This window comes from Rhinopithecus roxellana, chromosome 21 (assembly GCF_007565055.1).
Source record: "Rhinopithecus roxellana isolate Shanxi Qingling chromosome 21, ASM756505v1, whole genome shotgun sequence".
NCBI classification, from domain to species: domain Eukaryota; kingdom Metazoa; phylum Chordata; class Mammalia; order Primates; family Cercopithecidae; genus Rhinopithecus; species Rhinopithecus roxellana.
Genome location: NC_044569.1, coordinates 1,532,649 through 1,556,814, shown reverse-complemented (window position 1 = coordinate 1,556,814; position 24,166 = coordinate 1,532,649). Strand labels below are relative to the sequence as shown.

Genomic DNA, 24,166 nt, shown 5'->3' with positions numbered 1-24,166 from the left:
CCAAGGGATGCTGCCCTTTTCAAGAAGAGGAAAGCAATTTATGCACGTAATCTATTCTGGACAAAAGAGCAAATTGTTTTATGTATCTGTGCACACTCAACAGCAAGCATGTTGTGGTGAAGAAAGGCACCAGTGAAAGTTTGTAAGTACTCTGTGATTATCACCAAAATACTGGTGTACAAATAGAAATCGCAAGGGAGAGGGTCTGTCCCACAACTTGAAGTCAATGAGCACCCTAAAGAAAAAGCTTATCCTCTAAATGAATCAGAATGAATCACACTACTAACCTTCAAATTAAGTGGGACAGAATCCTGAGGCAAGATTTAAAACCTGCTGAATTACGATCTTAGTTTTTATAACAAAACTCACTTTTCAGGAGATGGATGACCATCTTAATCTCTCCATCTTAATTACAGAAAACATACCAAGAAGCATTTACAATGCACTTAAACCACAAAAAGCATTAGGAAAGTACTAAGTATCAGAAGGAATAAAAGATTTGCTATCAGAGAAATACAAATCTCTAAAATGTGTTTATTTTCTTAACACAGTAACTCTACACCTCTAAATGTCCCCATTAAGAAAGTGAGGATCTTATTCTAATATCTTGGGATGAAAAAAAATGCCATGCAAATAAAGCTGATCACTATTAACTTCCAAGACCCGTATTTAAGTAGTGCTATTCTTCTTAAACTTCAAAGAGGGCTCCAGGCATCTCCCACTTACTCTACACAATACTCCTAAGGACCAGATGGTAGGAATTACTTTTCCCCTTTAGTAGAAGGAGGAAAACAGAGGATTTACAGAACCTTGGCAGCTCGCTACACTCACACAGACAGAGCTGGAACTAGCGCCTGGCTGCTGGAATCTGTTTCCTCCCAGCTGCTAATCCGTGAACCCCCAGAATAAACTTTTGACCATATTCAGGCTTCACCACGAATCAAGCAACTAAATTTAATGACAGCTTTAAATGTAAAATACTTGTGTTTAATAAAATTAAAATATGGTTCTGCAGCATGTGGCCCAGCTCTGGTGAAACCGTGCCAAGCCAACAACCAAAACAGGCAGCACACCATCAAGTCGGATCATGATTTAAGCATCGTCAGATGTTGACTTGGAACTGTTTACTCATAAGACCCCAACAGGACATTAAAATCAATGCCTTGTTATGTATTTGTTCAAATCATTCTTAAAATATGAGGTTAATAAAATAATGTCTTTGTGCTCAGTCTCACAAATTCTGAGTACTGAGCCTTTAAAAAAGCCTGATGTGATGATGTGATGGGTAGCTGAGTGGTGAATTGTCATATTGCCAACACCTGTCTTTGGAGATGGTTTTTTAAATTATTAAAATTTCAGAGAAAATTAACAGGTAGGTCTAAACACGAACAGAACTAACAGATTGTACTTAATTCATATCCACTGGATCTTCATACTGCTAGTAACTCTTCTGGCAGACACCCATGAAATGCATAATAAATTACTTTTGTTCCAGTAAAGGAATTCGTTTTCTTCGAAGATTCATTTAGCAATAACCTTTCAGAGCAATCTAAGCCAGATTTCTTAAATTTGGCCATGTTTTCCCGTAACATTATTTCATGTTTTCTGACAATTTTGTATATTCTTATAGCGGTGGCGGCAGGGGGGAAAGAAAATTGCAAAGAATCTGTAATTTGAAAGAAAAGCTGTGTTCTGGGATGAGGCTATAAGAAATGGTGAATAACTTCTACCCGTACTTATTCTTTATCCAGTATTCTGGCTATCAGATAGTGATAATGAGTCACTTATTAAATAAACCACAATTCTGTGATAAATTATGTGGATATATGTTACAAACTATTTAAAGCTTTACTGTTTCCTAATGTACATACAAAGCCATTGGATATTGATATAGCATACAATGCATTTTTTAACTATTTCTTACCATCCTCCCTGTCATACACACACACACACACACACACACACAGGATTCAAAAAAAAAAAAAAGGAAGTCTAGAAAAAGCCTTGAGATCAGAATGAAAGTATGCAAATCCACATGCTTGAACATTCCCTGCCGGGGTGACGTGTGACTTTCATGCGAAGGCCAATGTGGTCAGACAAGAACGTGAGTTATTAGAAGGGGCTGTGAACGTAGAAAGAAAGGGAGCCTGGCACATAGGGAGCATGAAGATAAAACGCCAACGAAATATTTATGTTCATGGCTTGTAGCATGTGGCAAGTGGGATATTAATAACTGTGATGATTGGTCAACTCCCTGGGAGTGGTAACAGCCCTGGACTGGGAGGCAGGAGACGTCGGTTCCAGTCCCGGCTTCAACACTGGCTTGTTTTGTGACCTTAAGGAGTCACTCCGGATCTTGGTTTATAAATGAGGCAATAATAATATCTAACCACACAACTCTCACAGATCCTTTGGGAGATTAATGATTTTAACCCCTTTGCTACTCATTTAGAAACGAGTGTTTTGGACGATAGACTCTGAAAAAAAAAAATAGGTACTTGCCTATTAAGAAATGCTTTTACAGTGATCTCTTCATAAATACTCATTAAAGACAATTTGAACATTCTGAAAAGTTCCAAACCTTAGCATTTGCTTGTGTATGGATTTAAATCGCAGTATTAGAAGGATTTCAGTACTGCAATCTTGTGTTTCTCTTAAAAGAACCTTGTTATAACCAGATTAGGTATGTCAACAAAAGTTAATTTTTACTACTTTTTTTTAACTTAATGTTACCCAACTGCCATATTCTTACTACCATTACACATTTGATTTCTAAATATAACACTGATAAGAAAATTTGCATTAAGTGCCTTAAATACATTCTTGGTCAAGAGCAAAAAACTTCTCTCACACTGTTTTCCCACCTGTTTCAGTGGGAGGATATTTGATGCTGAAATTATTCAAAGTTAGTCAAATTTCTTTAAGAAAACATTCTTTCTTCTCTCTAAAGATTTCAAAGAAATGAACTGATATCACATATTAATCTAACACGCTGTAGTGGCAACAACATTGACCACATCAGTCAGACCTGCAGCCAATGTGAAACCATGCTTCTCAATTTGACACCGGACCTGAGAACTGTTCTTTACCTTCTGCATCTCACTTAGAAGAAGGAGTAAAAAATGAAATGTATCTAAAGCACCTGGCACATAAAAGGTACCTGACAGAAACTAATTTCCTGCCTCCCTCTGTTCACTATCTTACAAGTGAGAGAGTACAGGAAAAGGAAAAACAAAAGAACACTATGATAAAATCGAAGACCAATCCACCACTGTTTGGGTCTCGAGTCCTCTAGAAGCTCTGTGGCATATTCAAGTTAAAAATGAAGCAGTAATTTTCTGCTCCAGCCCCAGCAGTCTCTTGCATCAGAGCTCGCCTTCATAGGTTCCTCTGAACAACTTAACAGTATAAGCTCAACACAAGTCCTTCACAAACGTTCCTTCCAGCTCTTTCACAGGAACTATAATTTTGTGACCAACCAAAGTGCACAGTAAATCAAAAATAATTCCATCACTTGGAGAAAAAGACAGCGGAGTGTAAATCTGCTAATAGAGACTCCCCCTCTACTGGAAAGTGCATGGTAAGCTACAGGACCTACTAAGGTGTTTTTCTATTTCCCCCACGGGATGCAAATATTATATATGAAATAAAATCTATAAAAACAATTTAAAATATTTACCTGCCTAAACTTTCTTCAGAGGCCTTATAAAGCACATCAAATAATCTTAACTTGAGTCAGTCCCCAGATCACTGCTGTAGGCCACAAGCACTTATGGGTGCTTAACTCCCTCAAACGACCACACAGCTCAGGGGTGACTACAGTAGGGAAATAGGTCTAGCTAAGCACACAGCGTCCCAGAAGCACACAGGGGACGGGAACGATGACACCTATTTACTAGCAAGAAACAGAACAAAAGAGTGGTTAAGGTGCACCCAAACAGGCCCAGATGCAGCCAGCGAGGAACCTGAGTCTCTCTCTCTCAGGTTGTCTACCTCTCTTTGTGGAAGTTGTGTATCACCAGCAATGCCCCACAAAGGTGAGGAAACACATTTCCCATCCCTAACACGCCATGTCTAATATGTTTCCATTAGAAGAGGTAACCAGGCAGCCACTCCAACCATCCTGCCCCCAGAATCCCTGGAGGCAGAGAAATTGCAGTGCCTGCCTAAAGAAGGTCAGCACATAGAATCAGCTGGCCGGAGATGTTTTTCCTCCCTAATAAAACTCTGCTTGTAAACTTGACAAGCAGGCGCATGCTACATTTGTTTACATCAATTATCAAAATACAGAACCCTCCAGTAAGAAGGTCCTAATTGTTGAACTCAAGTGTACAGACAGAAAACACATTTGTCACCGAAGCAGGATTTAAATAAAGTCCATCACATCATTTGGGCCCTGACGTTGATTTGAAATATTTTCGACCGGGCGCGGTGGCTCAAGCCTGTAATCCCAGCACTTTGGGAGGCCGAGACGGGCGGATCATGAGGTCAGGAGATCGAGACCATCCTGGCTAACACGGTGAAACCCCGTCTCTACTAAAAAATACGAAAAACGAGCCGGGCGAGGTGGTGGGCGCCTGTAGTCCCAGCTACTCCGGAGGCTGAGGCCGGAGAATGGCGTAAACCCGGGGGGCGGAGCTTGCAGTGAGCTGAGATCTGGCCACTGCACTCCAGCCCAGGCGACAGAGCGAGACTCCGTCTCAAAAAAAAAAAAAAAAAAAAAAAAATATTTTCAACGATCTACTTTCCACCCGTTCTATCAGCCTCACTTCCTGCCTTTGGCTTCTTACACCCTACACTCCAGCCACAATGAACTAACTATTTCCCTTCAGCTCCAAAGATTCCCATGCCTTCTTCTTTCCTGGATACCTCTGTCCCAATTTTTTCCCTGCAAAAATCCTAACTAATTGTAATTTCCTCTACTCTGTGAAGCCGTCTCCAACTCTAGCTATCACTCCTTTAAAACAAGTCCAAATCTGACCAGTAGTAAGATCTATGTCTATACCTGTCTCTCTCCACCCACCCCTACCACCTGCATGTTTTAAACAATTCCAGATGTGGCACTTTGTTTTACTCAAATGGAACAAGGACCAGTAAAGCAAGGGCTGGTCAGATATATTTCTCTCTGCATTTAACTTCAATACTTTGTGTTTAATGATAATTTCAATATTATATGGGTAGTTTTAATATTAACTTAAATAGGGTTTACATTTTTTTTTTTTCATTTTATTTTAGAACTAGAAAGAGACAGGAGTCTTGCTATGTTGCCCAGGTTGATCTAACTCCTGGACTCAAGTGATCCTCCAGCCTCAGCCTCCCAAAGAACTGGGATTACAGGCATGAGCCACTGCACCTGGCCTAATTTTTTAAAACAATTATTTATAGAAACTATTTTTAGGCAGGCATAATATGTTCAGTGACTTCTCATTCTCAGACATTGTCTTATTGCTAATTTTTCTGTAGCTGCCATTTTCAGATATTATTGCTAATTTCATCTCCAAATTAATCCCTATTACAAAAGAAATTAAGAAAAAACTTTTTATCTATAAAATTTGGGGATTGAGCTATAAAGTATCCTACAGTTTTACAAATTTTCTCCTCTTATAGAGGAGAAATAGGAGGAGTAGGGCCATTTGTGGACTACTTATTAAATCTTATTGCAGAAATAGAACATTACCATGTTTCTCTCCTAAATAACAACCAAATATATATATATATATAATACAATTCAGTCAATAAATGAAATTCAAGGGAAAAAAAGATTTTAGTATTCTTACAATCCATAGAGAACAAAAGCCAAAGAAATTTTTTTTTTTTTTTTCCTGAGACGGAGTTTCACTCTTGTTGCCCAAGCTGGGGTGCAACGATGCAATCTCAGGTCACTGCAACCTGCAACTCCCGGGTTTAAGAGATTCTCTTGCTTCAGCCTCCAGAGTAGCTGGGATTACAGGCATGCGCCACTGTGCCTGGCTAATTTTGTATTTTTAGTAGTGATGGGGTTTCTCCATGTTGGTCAGGCTGGTCTCGAACTCCTGACCTCAGGTGATCAACCCACCTCGGCCTCCCAAAGTGCTGGGATTAAAGGGGTGGGCCACCGCGCCCAGCCCAAAGAAAATCTGATTATCTATTTAGATCAACTAAATATACATTTTTTAGTAAATCTGCATGGATAAGAAAATTCTTAGCCAGAAAGAAAGACTATTTTTGCCACAGAAAGTAACCATCTATCACAAATTAAGTTTAACATACATTTTTAATAAACAAAAATAATTTCAAAAGAAAAAATAGGCAATATTTTAAGCAGGGCTGCATGGCCATGAGTCCTCCTGATCTCAGACAGAAACACACTGCCCTCCCTGTGCCTCCAGCACACGCACAGCCTATATAACCAAGAGAAACTGAGTCATAAGGTGGCGAGGTCATTGACTTGCTGACTCTTATCTGAAGGAATGTCTCCTTTCTGCGCAGACACAGGTCTCATGAAAGCACAGATTAACAAGGATATAAAGCTAAGACATGAGGTTTCAGAGCAGCACAAACATTTTCATGGCATTAGGACAACTTATCCCGGAAGAATGCCGTGCACTAGGAATTATGCCCACACCTTCATTCCTGCTAGGGGAGGGGAGCCCTGGAGCCCCCTCTCCCAGAAGCAGAAAACCACGATAGACCCTTCCACAATACTCAGCTCCTGTGGCTCCTTTCACCCTGGCCAAGAGAGCTCAGGACGTTGGTGTCATGCTAAGGCCCTGGTGCCATCACTTAAATGGCCGCATGAAAGGCAGGTCAGAACCCTGTTCCTGTCATGTCCCAGGAGTTAAAATAAGCCTGCTGGGAATGCCTACCAGTGATCTACCACTGATTTTTCAAGGGGGAATTAAAGTAAATAGCATGTTTCATATGGGCCTCTGGAACAGTTTTTTACTTCCTTGCTATAACTCACAATCATTAAAGAAAGGCAGTGATACTGCTACTTACACCTCTAAATGGAGGGATATGTGGTCCCAGTTCCATCTTCTGCTGGGAGTGTGCCTGAGATCGCCCTTTGCTTTGTAGCTCCGTGGCCCCATCAAACTAGGGTCACCCTGCACTACTAATTTCTACCAGTCAGTCACAGGGAGCGCTGGAGATCCATGGGGTGGACGCATTACCTTAGGAGGCTTAAACTCCAAGCCAACCTCAGTGCTGTGTATGTAATACATATACTTTCTAAACACCAGATACAACCTGGCTGTGTGGATCTGATATTTTCTTCACCCACAGCATTTCACAGAATCCTATAGGCAATCAGTCACAAAGCCAGCTGCCTTCTAACATCACGCACTGTGACCAAAATGGGAAAATGACACACCTTTGTCAACACAGCCACCTTTTAAAAATGCTTCTACCAGCTGTTCACAGATGGCTCCTCCAGCAGACTCTTCATAGCTACTCGGCTGCCACATGGGCCATGCCATACACATGAAGGCTCAGCCCACCCAGAGAGGACATCAAAAAGTGCTAAGGGATCCACGGTCATATGCGGGCACCCCATTAAAACAACCTGGGGAAACCACTCAAGCCTACTACAGGTATTCTTACAGGGGGACAGCTTCCAAAGGCAGCCAGCAGACGAGTAGCTGTTTCCCCACAATGGCCACAGCAGGTAGAGGCTTTTGGAGACATCCATGAAATAAAACCCTGCAAGCCCAGGCACCAGCCGTGTGCTCGGAACAAGGCCAGGAGTCAGTCCCTGGGGAACTGGGGAGGTCTGTAGGCAGGCCGGCAACCCTACCCCCTGCCCAGGTAATTGCAGTCAGACAGCGTTTCTGCAGCCCAGCCCAGAGGCTGGAAAGATGCCCCCTGGCTGCAGCTCACACCAGCCACTCCCAGCGTCTCAGTCCCCATGGAGGCTGCCTAGGCTACCGAAGGGATGGAAGCTTGCAGCTGAAGGCCTGGTATGAAACTAGTACTCTCAAACTCCATCCTTAACATCCTTGTTGCTTTGCCTCCTCCCTGGTGGGGAACTGATCTTTCCTCTGAAGAGCACTGACCCAGCAAGCCACCTCCATTTGCTCTGTCCCTGGCAAGAGATCCTTGGACAACAAGCCTAGGACCAGAGATAGAACTCCCAAGGCCCTTCTTCTAGCCAGACCATAGCCCTTTCCACTGCCTTTTCACTCCTTTCCCTGGAGGGCAACTTATAGGACTTGCTAATAGCCAATTTGGAAATTTTACATCACAAAATCACAAGACTCCACCCACAATGGTTCCAAGTCCCCAAGCCCACTGTTGGGTATATATCAACTTCAGTGCAATTTATCATTCAAATTAGTCTTTTTGCCACATTTAAGCTGGACTGTACCACCAACAAAAGTGACTTGGAGCTGGCAGCAGTCTTCATTTCAGTTAGGAGAGAGGCAGCTCCCTCCCTGCTTTAGAAAACCAAATTGTTTTGCCTCTAGCTACATAATTGCTCCTGAGGACTAGGGCATAATAAAGGATATTTTTAGGCCAGGCATGGTGGCTCATGCCTGTAATCCTAGCACTTTGGGACACCGAAGTAGGTGGATCACTTGAGGTCAGGAGTTCGAGACCACCCTGGCCAACATCCCGTCTCTACTAACAATACAAAAAAAAAAAAAAAAAATTGGCCAGGCGCGGTGGCTTACACCTGTAATCCCAGCACTTTGGGAGGCCGAGGCGTGTGGATCACGAGATCACGAGATTGAGACCATCTCAGCTAACACGGTGAAACCCCATTTCTACTAAAAATACAAAAAAAATTAGCTGGGCGTGGTGGCGGGTGCCTGCTAGTCCCAGCTACTCGGGAGGCTGAGGCAGGAGAATGGCATGAACCTGGGAGGCGGAGCTTGCAGTGAGCTGAGATCGTGCCACTGCACTCCAGCCTGGGCAACAGAGCGGAGACTCCGTCTCAAAAAAAAATTATCTGGATGAGGTAGTGTATGCCTATAATCGTAACTTCTCGGGAGGCTGAGGTGGGAGGATTGCTTGACTCCAGGAGGTAGAGGTTGCAGTGAGCTGAGACTGCACCATTGCACACTCCAGCCTGGGTGTGCAAGACTCAGCCTCAAAAAAAAGGAAAAAAAAAGTTCTTAAATAATCTTTTCATTTCCCAAGAAACATGTTCTATTTACCACTTTCAATCCTCAGTTACATCTAACCTGCCTGTAAAACACAACACCCTGGCATGGAGTCCACCTTTATAAGCCTAAAATCATTCTTTACCATGAGTCTGCAACAAAAAACAACTAAAAGGTTTCTTCCCTTGTGAAACTCTGAAAAGATGTTTTGTTTCATTACAGAAAAAGCTCAAAAGAATTTGGGTTGGAGGACAAAGAAAAATATCAAATATAATTTTAAGCACAGTTTAAACATTCTGTTTTAAATATTTAATTTTTGTTTGTTAAAGCCAGTAAAAATACGGTGGAAAGAAACCAGGTCTGTGGTTCCCAAACACCTCCGGGGCAGTAGTTCCAATTTCACCTGGGGCACTTGTTCAAAAACAGATATCCAAGCCCCACACCCAGAGACTCTGACTTGGAAAATCCAGGGTGGGGCCCAGGAATCTCTAGTATTTTAAAGTACCCCAAATAATTTCAGGATAAAACTAAATGTAGAAAACAATTACTAAGTAAATAGGCATTTAAATGCTGGTGTTTAGTCCTAATCTAGTCTCAGTATAGTCCCAAGGGTCACAAGGGCACATTTTAGAGTCCTGCTTACCGGAGGCCCTGCCTTGGAGCTCACTGAGGTCTGAGGAAAGGCCCAGTATTTTTTCGAAGGGCATTCCAGGTAAATTTGGGAACCATTAGGGTGGGAAAATGCTCTTTACTTGAGGCAAACTGAGTTTTGGTCACAGCTTTACAAGAAACTAAGTCTATGATCCTCACAAAGACCCAGGCATCTCCTGTCCACAGTGGCACAAATCACTTCTAGGTTTTGTCATAGCTGACATAAACCCCGGTACAATTAAGGTGCATTAGAAGAAGGCAAGCTCTCCCAGCAAGAACACAATTGGACAAAGGAAATCAGTGAATACAGCAGCACATAACACTTTACGATGAGCTTTGCTTTGGGTGGATGACAAAAAAAGGCTGGAATTGATACGATCAACAAAAGCTACTTAAATGTTACGGGCACTGTGATCGATGACACCACTGACCTCATAGTTCTTCTGATCTACATTAGAAATACATAAATATATACATTAATATATATAGCAACTCTGATAAAAACCTGGAAATAAAACAATTTAAAACTCTTTAAACCAAAACGTCTTGCTTTTACTTGGGTTAATTTAGCCATAAAGAAAATGATACAGATCTTAATTAAGAGGTTTGTAAAGTACTTAAGTTTGTCATTTTGTTGACATTTAAATGTAATTTCCTCTGAAAACTATTCTTAGGTATCAACTAACTAAACTGAACTGTTGGTTTAGATTATTGTACTACCAGATAAGATAAAATTTGAGATAATTTACTGGAGAGCAACCCAGTCATTTAGGAGTCTATGCTGTTTTAACACTTACCCCTGAGGCTGTAGGTTGTGTTGTGGGGGAAGTATTTTTGCTGCAATCATCTGAGTTAGAAGAGGTGGAAGTTGGAGTCATGGGAATGGAATTATTGCTATTACCTGCAACAGCCAAAATTAACCTTATAAATACACATATGCTCTACTGTTAAGGTTGGCAAATACTTTACAGTCAAATGTCATTTTAGTCTATTTACCAGAGCAAGTCTTTGATTTATTTATGTTCTTAGGTTTTCGTTTCCTGGTTTGAATTCCCTCTTTCTTCATAGCAAGTGGTCTGGGCACCTAAAAAATTTTCACATAGGCCATAAATTTAATATTATATTGAAGAAAAATCAAAGACCCAACATTGGTACTAAAAGCCCTCATTTAAAAGAATTTGGCAGCCGGGCGCACTGGCTCATGCCTGTAATCCCAGCACTTTCAGAGGCCGAAGCAGGCGGATCACCTGAGGTCAGGAGTTCAAAACTAGCCTGGCCAACATGGCGAAACCCTGTGTCTACTAAATATACAAAAATTAGCCAGGCACAGTGGCAGGCACCTGTAATCCCAGCTACTTGGGAGGCTGAGGCAGGAGAATCACTTGAACCCAGGAGGTGGAGGTTGCAGTGAGCCGAGATAGCACCACTGCACTCCAGCCTGGGCAACAAGAGTTAGACTCCATCTCAAAACAAGAAAAAGAAACAAGAAAAAAAAAGAACTTGGCATAAATTTCAATCCAATTTTTATACACACTCAAGAGATCCCACGTGCACAAAGACTACACTTTCCTCATCAAATGCAGAGATTCCTTCAGAAAGAATGAGATGATTTGTCAAGGAGAATTTAATTCCTTCAACTTAATGTTTATTGTTTGAAATGAGTAGCTATTCATTGAATAAGAATTATTTAAAAGAGATCATGTATTTCCTTCCTCCTACAGATGCAAGGTTATTTTTCTATTTTTTAAGATTGAGGTGTTTATAATGCTTTGTGCAATCCTTTAAAATGAACTATGAAATATTTCAAACTGTAACTATTCAATGCATTATTCCTTTGCATAAATGTCTGATTACATTCAAAATTTTTAAGAGATATAGACCAGTGATTGTGCATTTTTGATTGATTTCCTTAACTGTGCAGTTTTAAAAATGGTTACCACCATATTACCCATTCTAAAATACACATTTTTCACATTTTTGCATTTTGAAAACTGGAATGTGTCTTAAATGAACGTTTGCAATAGTTCAATTGGTGGCATTTTTTGTTTCCTACTTGTGCATAAGATAATATTTCATATTATAATTAAAAGCACCTTCGATTCAATAAAGTAAATATATTCAGTATGTACACTGTAATAAATCAGATGCATTCAAATTTTTCACTTGAGTATCTTTCATTTGCTGATTTTTTGTAACTGAAATCACATACAAACCAGACACTAAATGTATATATAAGTGAGCAGAATACATGGCATACCCCATGGAGTTTCATGTAGAGTCCACAAGCATTGCACACAGGTTCACCCTCCGCGTTTCTGCGCCATAAGGTGGTAGTTGTGGTGTGACAGTTGGCACAGGACAATCCAAGCCGCCGTGATGAAGGCTACAAACAGTACAAGAACATAAGCGGAAAAACATAAGTGACATATATATGTATATATATATATATGCTACATACATACATTAAGGTATTTTGTCCCTGTCATCAACAAGCATGTATCTGTTTTATTATAAATGAAATGGTCCTTAAGAAAAAAAATTGCAGTGTACTTAGACTGACTTTTCTGGACCAAGAAATCTGAGGTCTGCATAGTGTGCTAGACCCTATAGATTTGATTTACTCCTCCAGCTACCCTGTCTCCATGGATTCAAGAATACCAGGGAGCAGTCATATAGTTGGCCAACAACTTCATGCAAAGCTTTTACCAGCGTTCTAACAAGGAGAGTTTCACCCACGGTTTCTTCTCCAATTTAGAGTTTCCCAGATACTACTGGTATCTTTTTTAGGGGAATTAAAAGATTTTCTAAAAGTTGGCCAAATAGAGTTATATTCAAAACACACCGGAAGTAACAACACAGGTAGACATCAACATGAGAGTGCCCCACCTCCCCCCCAGCCCGCCCCCTACCGTGGACAGCAGTTGGCGGTGCACTATCACAGGTCTGAGATTTAAGTCATGAAATGCAATCACAAGCCACTTGCCAATGTGCTAAATGTCTCTGGGCAGTCTCCACTTCCCCTGAAAACTGGAGATCATCAGGTCTGTTTCTCAGATATACGTAAAGGAGTAAACCAGAAACTTTGAAAGGGCCTTTGAAAGTAGATTAATGGAAACTTTGAAAGTACATTAATGGAAATGGATTTCAGAAGAGGGGTAAATGTTTTGTAGAAAAAAAAAAAAAAGAAATATATTTGAGCACATTCCATAATTACCATCATGATTGCCTGCTGCCTGTATTTTTGTTTTATCTATTTTACAAAAGATACAAGCAAATTTTATGGCATCATCTTAATGCTGCCATTGTCTTAGATGCAGTGATACTAATGTATTTGCCCTATCAGTATTATTCTCAACTTTTGTTCATACAAAGGGTTAATTGGTATTACCAGAAAAGGTAAAAGGCCACCTGTCTGCCACTGTCACTCCCATTTCCATGTTTTCTTTATGCCCACAACATCCTTAAAGGGAATTTATTATCTCTGGATTACTACATGTTAATTATAAGGGATGGGAGTTTAAGCTAATATAATTTCCTACCCAGAACAGCAAAATATAAAACTTGTTTTTAAGTTGCCAAGCTTAAATTTCCTTTTAAATGCTGTAAATTACTATAAAAATTGTGACACAGCTTCAGTTAAAAAAAAAAAAAAAAAAGGAAGGATACAGAGAAGATTAGCATGGCCCCAGCACAAGAATGACACCCAAATTCGTGAAGCTTTCCATATTAAAAAAAATTAATTAGAGAAAGATTCGGGACCAAACTAAGTTGAAAATTACAAAATTTGCAAAGTTAAGAAAAATCAATTGTAAAGAATGAAGAAGAGAAATATAAATTGAATATGTATGGAATATTCACAGATTACAGGACAGAGACTTCCAAAACTTTTGCTGGCAAATTTAAAAGATGAAATTAAAATTTGCATTTATGATTCACATCCTGTTGCATTACTTGGCATCACTCTTTACAGATAAGTTATAAACACAAAGAGACACTGGCAAACGTTTTAGCACTACAACATTTCTAAGAAGTCAGCGGTAAGAATCAATTTGCCTTTAGCTGAAATGAGTATGCTTGGCTCACAGGAGAGCTACCTGGGAAACTGCTTTGCTAAAATCACAACATATTAACAAAACTTTACACATCCAGGCTCTTCTTTTTTCTTTGCGGTTAAAAGAAAATAATTTTTTAGGAAAGGGTTCCTTTCTCTTCATAAATGTGAAATTAGTAAACGAGGGACAGGAAGGTTCACTTTATAAACCAGTCATTTATGACAGTTTCCAGTGGAATTTGGAGCCAATGTGAAGCAAACTTGTTATCAGAATTTGCCATTACAACAAAGGACTTTATGACTGTCAACTGCAGATCATAAGTGAAGCCAGTCCTCATAAACATGTGAAATGCAGGTGAATGGGTTATAAAAGTTCCTTGTAACAAGTGATCTCAGTCATACTCCTCACTGACAAAGAATTCAAGTTACACCATAAATCTCTTATTTTGCAATGTATTGCAAGTTCAGATTCACAGTGATTGGTTCTATACTGCTGGCTAAACAAACTTGAGTTCAACATTCTGTTTCTGAGAACTAAGCCAGATCCATCAAAACCATAAATAAGAAGCCCACAAGGAGACCTCATTGATAGTGACACACCCTTCAATTGGTATCATTTATAACCCATTTACAAAGCATATTTGCTGACCTTGGTTATGGCCAAGACACCTGCTAAGCACAAAGAAAATTAATTGATTCAGAAATGCTAAAAACTGTTCTTTTTTTTTTTTCTTCTAAGTTATTTCTACTGGTACATGCACAAAACAAATGGCACTATCTAAATATGTTACTAGATCAAATTTATAATGCAGCTGGAACCTAAATGGCTACTCTTCCACCAAATTTTTGCTCAATCTCTAGAAAATGTTACCTTTGAGAGTTCAGTTAGTACTCAGCTCAATGTGCCTTTCCAGAAAAATAAATCAGTTTCATTGTTCGTGTGTTGTCTATTATATGAACACAAGGAACTTCTGTGGGATATTTTCCACTTACTACTTTTTCTTCTTTAGTATGATGCATTTAAGAAAAAATGAAACTCACAGAGAGTCACACAATGCAGTTAAAATTTCTTTAAAGAAAATTTTAAGCTGTGGGAGGTTGTGACGAGTGTAAGGCATATACATTCATTAAATTAACCTCGGCCACTTTATTTTAAATGCATTAAAACAAAACCAACCATAAAACTAATTGCTTCTCTTTAAGGCGTCAGACTTACATTGTGATGTAATTTCACTCTAATCTATTTAACACAAACAACATGTGTAGCATTTGTTCCTGCTAATTAGAGTATAACAAATAAATTACTGGGATACTTAAGACGTCTGGCATCTAACTGTAACATATTTAGCTTTAAAGGGTTATTAGATTATGAGTACTTCGCTAAACAAATGTTAGCCTTACAATGGGGCTGGTGAAAGCTTTCCTTTATTTTCTCTAACCATTACAGCGGTAAATACTCTCTCCGGCTAAGAAGCACACATAACAATGACAATACAAGATTAATCCCTGAAATCAGGATTCCCTTACTTTAAAACAAGGTGGCCGGGCGCGGTGGCTCACGCCCTTAATCCCAGCACTTCGGGAGGCCGAGGCGGGCGGATCACCTGAAGTCGGGAGTTCGAAATCAGCCTGACCTACATGGAGAAACCCTGTCTCTACTAAAAATACAAAAAAATTAGCTGGGTGTGGTGGCGCATGCCAGTAATCCCAGCTACTCGGGAGGCTGAGGCAGGAGAATCGCTTGAACCCTGGAGGCGGAGGCTGCAGTGAGCCGAGATCACGCCACTGCACTCCAGCCTGGACAACAAGAGTGAAACTCCGTCTCAAAAATAAATAAATAGATAAAAAGTACTACGTGTGTGCGAATTGGTGAAAATGCTCAACTTAAGAACATACACACCACACGTTTTCTCAAGTTCTACGAGGTTCTCTGATTTCGAAATAACAAAAGTTAGAGCAAATAAATTTTCACTAGGTTCAAGGGCAATCCAAGATACGGAATTTGGGGATACACCTGAGGATAAGAAGTAGAAGTGACGAAGAAGGTGGAAAGGACAAAGTAAAAGGCACCCAAAAGAATGTGGCTGTGAGGAGGCGAGAGGGTGGGTGGATTTCTGGCATATTCTATTCGGGGGGTTGGATGGTATAAGTGAGCATGGTTTTTCAAGGATAAAATCTAAACCATACACAGTGAAAAAAGTCTTCCTTCGCCCAGTCTCGGTAGGTCTGTTTTTCTCCTCGGGTTACCATCACCAATTTTTTGCCTATCTTACCAGAATTATTACAGTGCTTTGGCAAGTACACCTAGAGATATATAGTTTTTTTTTTCTTTTTTTGCTTGAAACATGGTAACATTTTGCACCTTCCTTTTTTGTTTGTTTTTGTTTTTGTCATTTAGGAACGTCATTCCCTGCGCGTAAATATGTGGAAAGGCTATCTTGGCTTCCCAGACGCCGGTTTCGGGGTAACCTCCACTTGGGCGCCAGCGGGTGGGCGTTGGAACAGCCGGGACAGGATGGTACCGCTGGGTCCCAGCTCGGGTGGGACCGGGGCAGCCGCACCTGTCCCCAGGGAGGGGGACGCCGGAGGCAGGCAGAGCCAGGGCGGGGCGGGCAGGGCCAGGAGAGCCCGGGGCCCGGCCGCGAGCCAGGGGCAGGGCGGGTCACACTCACCACGCGCTTCTGCGGCTTGATGAGGGGCCGGCTGAGGCCGTTCATCTTGCTGTAGAGCCCGCAGGCGTTGCACAGGTAGTGGCCGGTGCCGTCCCGCCGCCACAGCGGCGTCTGGATGGAGCCGCAGTTCACGCACTCGCGACTCTCGGACAGGTCCTCCAGCAGGTCTGCGGCGACAGCGGGGCGAGAGGGCGCGTGAGGCCGCCCCTGACCCGTCCCTCCCCGCGTCACCCAGGGCACCCCGGCCCCCAGCCCGGGTGCCCGGCTTCCCTGCCCGCACCCTTCCCGGCTGCGCTTTTCTCCTTGGCCGCAAAGCCAGGAGCAGGGTTTTTATTTCGTCACTATCGATCCGCTGACCATTTGTCCAATACTTCTGCACACCCGGGGCGCCCCAGTAGAGACCCCGGGAAAGAGACAGTGCTGGAAGCAGAGGACGTCAGAGTCCGAGATGAGCGGTGGGGAGGAGGTCGCTTGAGTCCCCTGATCCCTACTCTCAGGCTGTCCCCGAGCTTTTAAAGACTAAAATCCATCATCATTACAGTACGTCGTTGCCAAACCCGAGCAAGCCACACAGCAATACTGACCACTGAGCCCCGCTGCAACCCACAAATATCCGGGGACAGACCGAAGCTGCCTCATTAATTTTTATCTCAAGTAATTTTAAAAAGTATTTTCTACATCTGCCACCGGTCCATATGTGCCTCTTCTCCAATTAAAGATACACAAGTGAAATTAAAAGTACTATTCTTAGGCACCTACGTTAGTTAGAAACTAGAAATGAGAAAATTACTCTCATCTTTTCAGGGGGAAAATGCACTAACATTAAACACAGAGTTTATTTTCATGCCACAAAGATCAAATGCTAAAATCCCCTGATTTAGAAGTGGGTCCAACTGCTTCTATCCGCAAAATTTTGATAAAAGGTTGACACCTTACTGATTAAGAAAATTACCAAGACCTTCCCAGTGATCATTTTGAGTTATACAATCTATTTAAAATGCGTTTATTTTACATAATTTTATTATTATTATTCTTTGGTTAGTTTTCAGAATTCACAATAACCTAAACCTGCTAATAAAACAAATCTTAATTAAGAGTAAATGTAACATTTATTACTTCTCAAGAAGGTTAAATATGGAAGAATAAATGTCTCTAAAAACGAGATAGGTACTTATAAGTATAGACCAAAAAAAAAAAAAAATGTATAGACCACCATTTAAGGTTCTTTAGATTATAGAAGGTTTAAATGTTCTAGTTTTGCATTATTGAAGAAGCATTTCTGCATCACTTTTTAAAGTAAATAAACATCACACTTTAGAGTTTTAGCTGAAGATTGTGTGCTGGTGAACCTTTTCATTCTTTCTCATCCCCTTGCAGTTTATTGCTTGTGTCTACCATCAACTGTGGGGTAACGATATTTAAATATGACTTTAGCATAAAAACTCTTTAATTCCATTAATACTATTTACAAAACAAGTCTCCTTTCTCCTTTCTTATTAAGTTTTAAAGAAACTAGCATCCTACACAGCCCGAGTTCAAAGTTGTCATGGGGATACTGCAACTCACAACAGATCACAAAGATTTATTCTTCTCTGCTCTAAAAGCCACTATTGACTATGGTAATCAGTAAAATACTCAGGACTTCAAGGACACTGAAGTTAAACAAGGTATTTGTCTTTGTTGTTGACTTTAAAATGTTACCTATCAGAGCCCCTCTGGATACAGGAGTGGGGCATTCCCTGGAAAACCCAGTCCTCTGCCTGGGAACAATAAGAATCCCAATACAAGACAGCGTGAACTCCCCAGGTAGAACTATTTAGTCATCTGAAAACCCAAAGACAAAATTTAATTAAAAGTCCACTTTGAATAAATAATAAATACAATCTAGGAAGTTTGCTTATTTTTAGTTAAATAAAATCTCTCTCATTCCCTCCCAACCTCTTTCCCAAACCCACCAGGCAGCTATAATCCTCTAAATGACTAAAAACGAAAAAAAAAAAAAATGCTGTCTGTATATCTGATTGTGCTGGAGGCTTGCTCACCAAGTTCCCCCTTTTCAACTCACCATTTCTCTCCTAACATGGCTGTTTGGGGTGCCCTTGGGGAGTGACAGATTCAGGGCAGAAGGGCACCACCACCTGTCTTTCTGTGTGTGGCACCAAGACACAGGGACTCAAACACTGTTCTGCAGGAGCTTAGGAGGGTGTAGGATCCAGGAAATAAAGGGGTGTGAGAACTCTGAGCTCACCCCAGAGTAAGCTCATCCCATCTACCCAGTCAGCAAGAGATGCATAGCATGGGTTCCAGAAGCCTCCAGATTGTGCGGGTTGATCAAGTTCAGCACTCGGGTTTTAGCTCTGGTGTTTAAAGTGTCTGCCTCCAAAAACAGTTTGTTTAAAAAAAAAAAAAAATCTAAGAAACAGGAAATCTAGCTAGGAAGCTGGCCCCAGAGTACCTGTGAGGACAAGCAAAGTTAGGGTCACTCACTCCCCACCCTTCACCCCAATACTGGCTTGGTCCCAGTCACTTCCTGATTTCCTAACAGACTCTATGCAAAAGCTGGGTGTTCCCAAATCCCTTCCCATTTTTTTAAACATACTTTTAAAAAAATGCTTAAAAAATAACAAATCTTCTAGGTCTACAGAAAATTTCTCTAACTGTGGTGTGCCCAGAAGATGAAAAAATTAGGAAAAGTATAGGCTAAATTTAAAACAAAAAGGAACATATTAACTTGCCCACAACTGCCCCATACTGCCTCTAAAGGGATTTCTCATACAGAACCAGTTATTGTAAACATCTAAAGACTCTCTCAGCCATATGAAATGCTGGAAGATTGGAGGAAAGGAACCTGGAGATCAAGCTAAGGTGTGTCAAGAAATAGGCAGAGTTGCAGGCGCTGGCTCAAGCTGCAGCTAGCCCTCACCCAACTCACACACCCTTGCACATTCCCTATGAACTCCCCGACTGACAAAATAAGTTTCACACCCAACCATTGCCTCTTTAGAGATTCCCAGTCTCTCCATCTCTCTGCTCCTGGGAGCCAAACATGGGTCCCTATGCAGCGGTAAGGAAGAGAGCCCTCGACTCTCAAGTCCCAAGTCAACAGTGCAAATCTCAACAGGGTCCCCGATCCCATTCCACACATGGAAATATGGTCTCCAGGGCCAGCTTTGCAGCAGAAGCAAAAAGAGGGAATTTCGCTGGGCGTGGTGGCTCACGCCTATAGGCCCAGCACTTTGGGAGGCCGAGGCGGGTGGATCACCTGAAGTCAAGAGTTCAAAACCAGCCTGACCAATATGGCAAAAACTACTAAAAATACAAAAATTAGGTGTGGCGGCACGTTCCTGTAATCCCAGCTACTTGGAAGGCTGAGGCAGAAGAATCACTTGAACCCGGGAGGTGGAGGTTACAGTGACCACTGCACTCTAGACTGGGTGACAGAGCAAAACTAAAAAGAAGGAATTTTGAGACCAAGTCTTGCAGCACTTGGAAGAAGACAGAAAGAACTTAGGTTATCAGGGAGCTGTTCAAATTTGTTCCTTCACTTTCAGACCACTTGCATTTCCAGGGTGTCTTTTGCAGACAAGGTTGGGAATGTCCCATTTTATCCTAAGGAATCCTGGCCCCTAGAAGGACTGACTTGCTGTCCCTAAAGGCAGCATCGAGGCTCCCACGAGAAGCAGAGACCTGGGATACACAAGACACTGGGGTAGGACTGTTTGGATTAATGTGCCTTCCTCCACTCTGCCACCTCTGTGACTCAAGGGGCCTCCCCCACACCTCCCCTCAAACAAACAACAATAAAAAAAAGGTGTTGTTTCCTTAGAAAGATTATCAAACAGGTGAAATATATAGTAAGAGAAGCCAGTTGAAAGCACCAAAGACGCAGAATGCTGCATCTGAGAAAAGCAGCCTAACAGGGCTCACACACTCCTGTGCTGGAGTAAACAAAACACTTTTCAAAACGAGGTATTTCCAGGTATTTTTGACAATAGCGTTTTCACGGTTTACCCCCTAATGGCTCCCAGACACAGGAATTAAGAGTATGAGTCAAACTGGAAACTGAAAAACTGGTGGGCTAAACTTCGAAGGGAGAATAGGTGCCCCAGCTCCAGGATGCCTGAGTTACAGCCTGGCCATGTGAGCAGCAGTCCCAGACTAGGGCCCAGCTGATGCCAAGCAAAAGGGCCTATCCACCAGCTCTCCTTCAGCATAAAGTCACAAGTCTGACCACTCCAGGTGCCCTCTCATCTTTTCTTTCCCTCTCTCCCTTGTGGGAGAGAAGACGCCAACCAGCTTCCCTAGGAACATCTAAGTTCTTCTGTTGTGCTTTTCTAAATACCCTTCTCTAGGAAAACACAAACACACACCCTTTGGAGAGTTAAACTGGGTGAGTCTGCAAGTGCTTGTGTGTTTGGGGGTGGATCAAGTGTCCGCCACTCTCCCAGACTTACTCCCATCGTGGAATCTCTTCCACTCACCCAAAGTAGGGTCTGCGATGGGGCTCAAGCGCTCTTAGCTCCCTCCCAGCCTCGTTTTTCCCCAATAGCAGAGGCCATTCACTACTCATCAAGGCCCTGAGCTTCTCCAAGGCACAAAGGTACAGATGTGCATTTAGTCTCTTCCGTGGAAAGGAACTTGGCACAAGAGAATCGCCTCAGCGCTACCAGACTCTCGTCACCCAGCCACAGGCCTGCAAATCCTTCCTGGGACCAGGCCGACCTCCGTGCACCCGGACGAGAAAGTCCTGAAAACAGGGCCTCAAAGTCCTGAAAACAGAGTGGAGTAGCTGCTCCACGTCCCCCGTGCGCCCCAGCGCTTTGGACCCGCAACTTGACCCTGAGGCGCGACCCTTACCTGCACTGGGGCCCCGGGGCACCGGGAGTGGGGCTCCGGCGCGGCTCTGCAGGCTGTGCAGCACCGGGGTCTCGAAGGGTCCTGCAGGCCAAGCGGGTGTCAGTGGCGCCCCCACGTAGGGCGAGTAGGGACTCGGATGATGGTGATGGTGGTGGTGGTGGTGATGGTACGTCCCGTTCAGCGGCCGTGCCGCCGACAGCGAGCTGTACTGGGGCTCGCGGCCGCCCATGGCCGCCAGGCTGCTGCCGCCGCCGCTCACGCCTCCCGCGCCCCCACTACCCGCGGCCGCGTAGCCTCCCGGCTCCCGCGCGGCGCCGTTGGCCATGGGCGGGCTGGGCGAGTAAGGGAAGCGCGCCGAGACGTGCGCCGCGGCCGAGCCAGCGCCGCCAGGCCCAGCGGCCCCACCGCCAGCCGCTCCGCCTCCGCCGCCGTACGGGGGGCTGTCGGCCGAGGCCTGGGGCCAGCCGGGGTGCGCGCCCGCGCCGCCCGCGTGGTTGGCTGGCCCACTGCCCGACCCCTGCAGGTGGTACGGTAGGCCGGGCAGCATGGAACCCACACGAGTGGTGGGCACGTAGACCGGGGAGCTGGCCGCCGCCGCGGCTGCTGCCGCCGCGGCCGCAGAGTGCACGAAGCCGCCGGGCGCGCCGTCGTAGGCGGCCGGACCCTGGCTGGAGAGAGCGGCGAGGGTCTGGTACATCTCCTCCGGCTGCTCGGGTGCGAAGGGGCTCAGCTTGGCGCCGCGGCTGGACCACAGCAGCTTGCTGGCGGTCGCGGCTTGGTCGAGGTCAGTGAACAGCAGCAGGTCTTCCCAGCTCGACAGGTTGCCCCCGGGGCCCGCAACCCCAGGCGCCGAAGGTCCGTGGGGAACCCCGAAGGGATGCGAAGCGTATGAGCTGAGCAGCAGCGAGCGGGCCGGGGGTCCAGCCGCTACCTCCGTGTCGAGCTGAGGCGTCCCGCAGTTGCTGGCGCCGCCGGGGCCCCGCTCTCCGCCCCGGGAGCAGGAGGAGGACGAGGAAGAGATGGGGGAAGGCGGCGTGGAGGGGTCCCGCGCTGGAAAGGCTCCGGAGTCGCTGGTGTCCGCACCCGCGGCCCCGAAGCGCTTCGGCAAGCACCAGCCGCCGTCAGTCAAGGCCATCCACGGTCCGGCGCCGCTCCAAGCTGACGTCTAGCTCCTGAGGCGAGGTGGGGGAGACGGGGATGGTAGGAGATAGACGAGTTACCAAGAGCGTAGGCTGCACACTACCTCGCCTCCACTCCTTTATTCTAGTTCAAATGGGATCCACCTCCAATGGGATCTTTGAGAACTCCCATGGCGTGGGGATTAATAAGGGAGAGGGGAAAGGAACCTACGCAGCCGCCACAGGGCCTTGGAAGGGCTGGGATACCAGCCCTCCCTCAAAGGCACCGCTCGGGTCTCCGCGTCCTCCCCGCCCACCCCCTCGGCCGCATCCTTTCTCCGTGCGCGCGCCAGATCCCAGGGGTGATCTGCAGAAGCTGGCTGAGGCTTTCCTTCCGCCCTAAAGTGTCTCCCCCAGGCTGATGACACACAAAAGAATTTAAGTAGATGTGCGTGCTGGCACCGCAGCATCCCGCCTCTCTGCGGATGCCCCTCTCCCGAAATGCCTCGGGGTGAGGGTTCCCCACGGGAAAACCGTTCGCGTAAGGAAGGCAACCTGTCCCCGAAAACGAAACCGCCGCGTTCTCCTATACTGGCTCTCCCAAGCTTCCCGGACTGCGCTGACCAGCCCGAACGCGAGCCCCAGAGAGAAATGCCACTGGGCCCAGAGAAAGTGGGACGCCAGGGCGGGGGCAGCAGTCCAGGTCCTTCCCAGCAGAGGCAGAGCGGGGAGCTCGCGGGGCTGGAATCGCCAGCCCCACCGGCGTCCCCGCGGCGCCGCACACCTTAAGACACGGCCCGCGCCTGTAGCCACCAGCGTGCGCGCTCACGCCGGCCGAGCAGCCCGGCCCACCCCGAGGTCATCCCCAGCAGCAGAAAGGCCGGACCCTCCCGGAATCGGACGTAGCGGGGTGGAGCGGGGAGCAGAGAAAAGGAGGGGGAACGCAAGGGGCTGGGGGCGGGGGGGGGGCGTGAGACTGCCCCAGAGCCGAGGCGACCCCAAAGGGGAGAGCAGGAAGAATGACAGGGAGAATCGGAGGAGTGGGGGAGGGAGGAGAAATGCAGCCGGGCTGGCCTCCTCTAGGCTGCTCTTCCAAATCGCCTCGGCTCATCGGAGATTACCACACTAAAATTAATGCCCACACACAGACCTGGCTAGATAGCAAGAAAGAAGTTTCTCTGCCTGCCTAACTACCGGCTCCCGCCCCTTTGCGCCGAGATAACTCGGAGATAAGGCTGCGCGCAGATAAGCGCTTCGAGGAGAGGAAGAGACTAGAAGTTGGTCCGCGGTGTCCCGGGAGCCTGGGAGCCGCCTCAGCCCGCCCGGAGGGGAGGAGGGAGACTCCCTCGGAGCCGACCGCGGCCTGGAGAGAGCCGGAGCTCCGGAGGCCCAGGGGCCCGCGACGAGTAGGGGTGGAGGGGAGGGAAGGGGGGAGATCGCGCGAGGAGGAAGCAGCCGAACCTCGAGCGGGCGCTGCGCATGGAGAACGGCCGCGGCGGAGGGTGCTCCCAGGCGTGGAGAGAGGCCGAGGGCGCCAGCAGGCGAGCGCGAGTCCGGGGTCTGCGCCGCGCTGCTGGTGAATAAAAAGGAGAGAGGAGGCGCCTCTTACTGCTCTGCCGGAAAACTGCAGCCTGCGCTCCTGATTGGACTCACCGAGCCCTAAACAAACAGCGCTCGCCGAAGGGTGCCAGGCTGTGGGTCGGAACTGCGCTCAGCGAGCAGCTGGGCGCTGGA

General features: G+C 45.0%; 1 protein-coding gene and 1 non-coding gene across 3 annotated transcripts in view; one reads left to right on the top strand and one right to left on the bottom strand.

Moving 5' to 3' along the window:
* The window catches only part of GATA6 (GATA binding protein 6), a 33,044-nt gene extending 8,893 nt beyond the window's left edge, over window positions 1-24,151 (bottom strand). Inside the window, exons 1-6 of one of the 2 annotated variants that reach the window (XM_030926153.1) lie at window positions 23,894-24,151; window positions 21,315-22,486; window positions 16,458-16,624; window positions 11,992-12,117; window positions 10,731-10,818; window positions 10,532-10,635 (exon numbers count right to left, since the gene is read on the bottom strand). In XM_030926153.1, the coding sequence (XP_030782013.1) occupies window positions 10,532-10,635; window positions 10,731-10,818; window positions 11,992-12,117; window positions 16,458-16,624; window positions 21,315-22,449 (1,620 nt within the window). In that variant the 5' untranslated portion in view covers window positions 22,450-22,486; window positions 23,894-24,151. Of the gene's footprint in view, window positions 1-10,531; window positions 10,636-10,730; window positions 10,819-11,991; window positions 12,118-16,457; window positions 16,625-21,314; window positions 22,487-23,216; window positions 23,349-23,893 lie in introns of those variants that run through there. The other variant, XM_030926154.1, reaches the window with a different exon arrangement.
* Window positions 13,354-13,465, top strand: LOC115895626. The gene has a single exon (XR_004055805.1). It is a non-coding gene; the product is annotated as a U6 spliceosomal RNA (small nuclear RNA).
* Window positions 24,152-24,166: the final 15 nt, after the last annotated feature.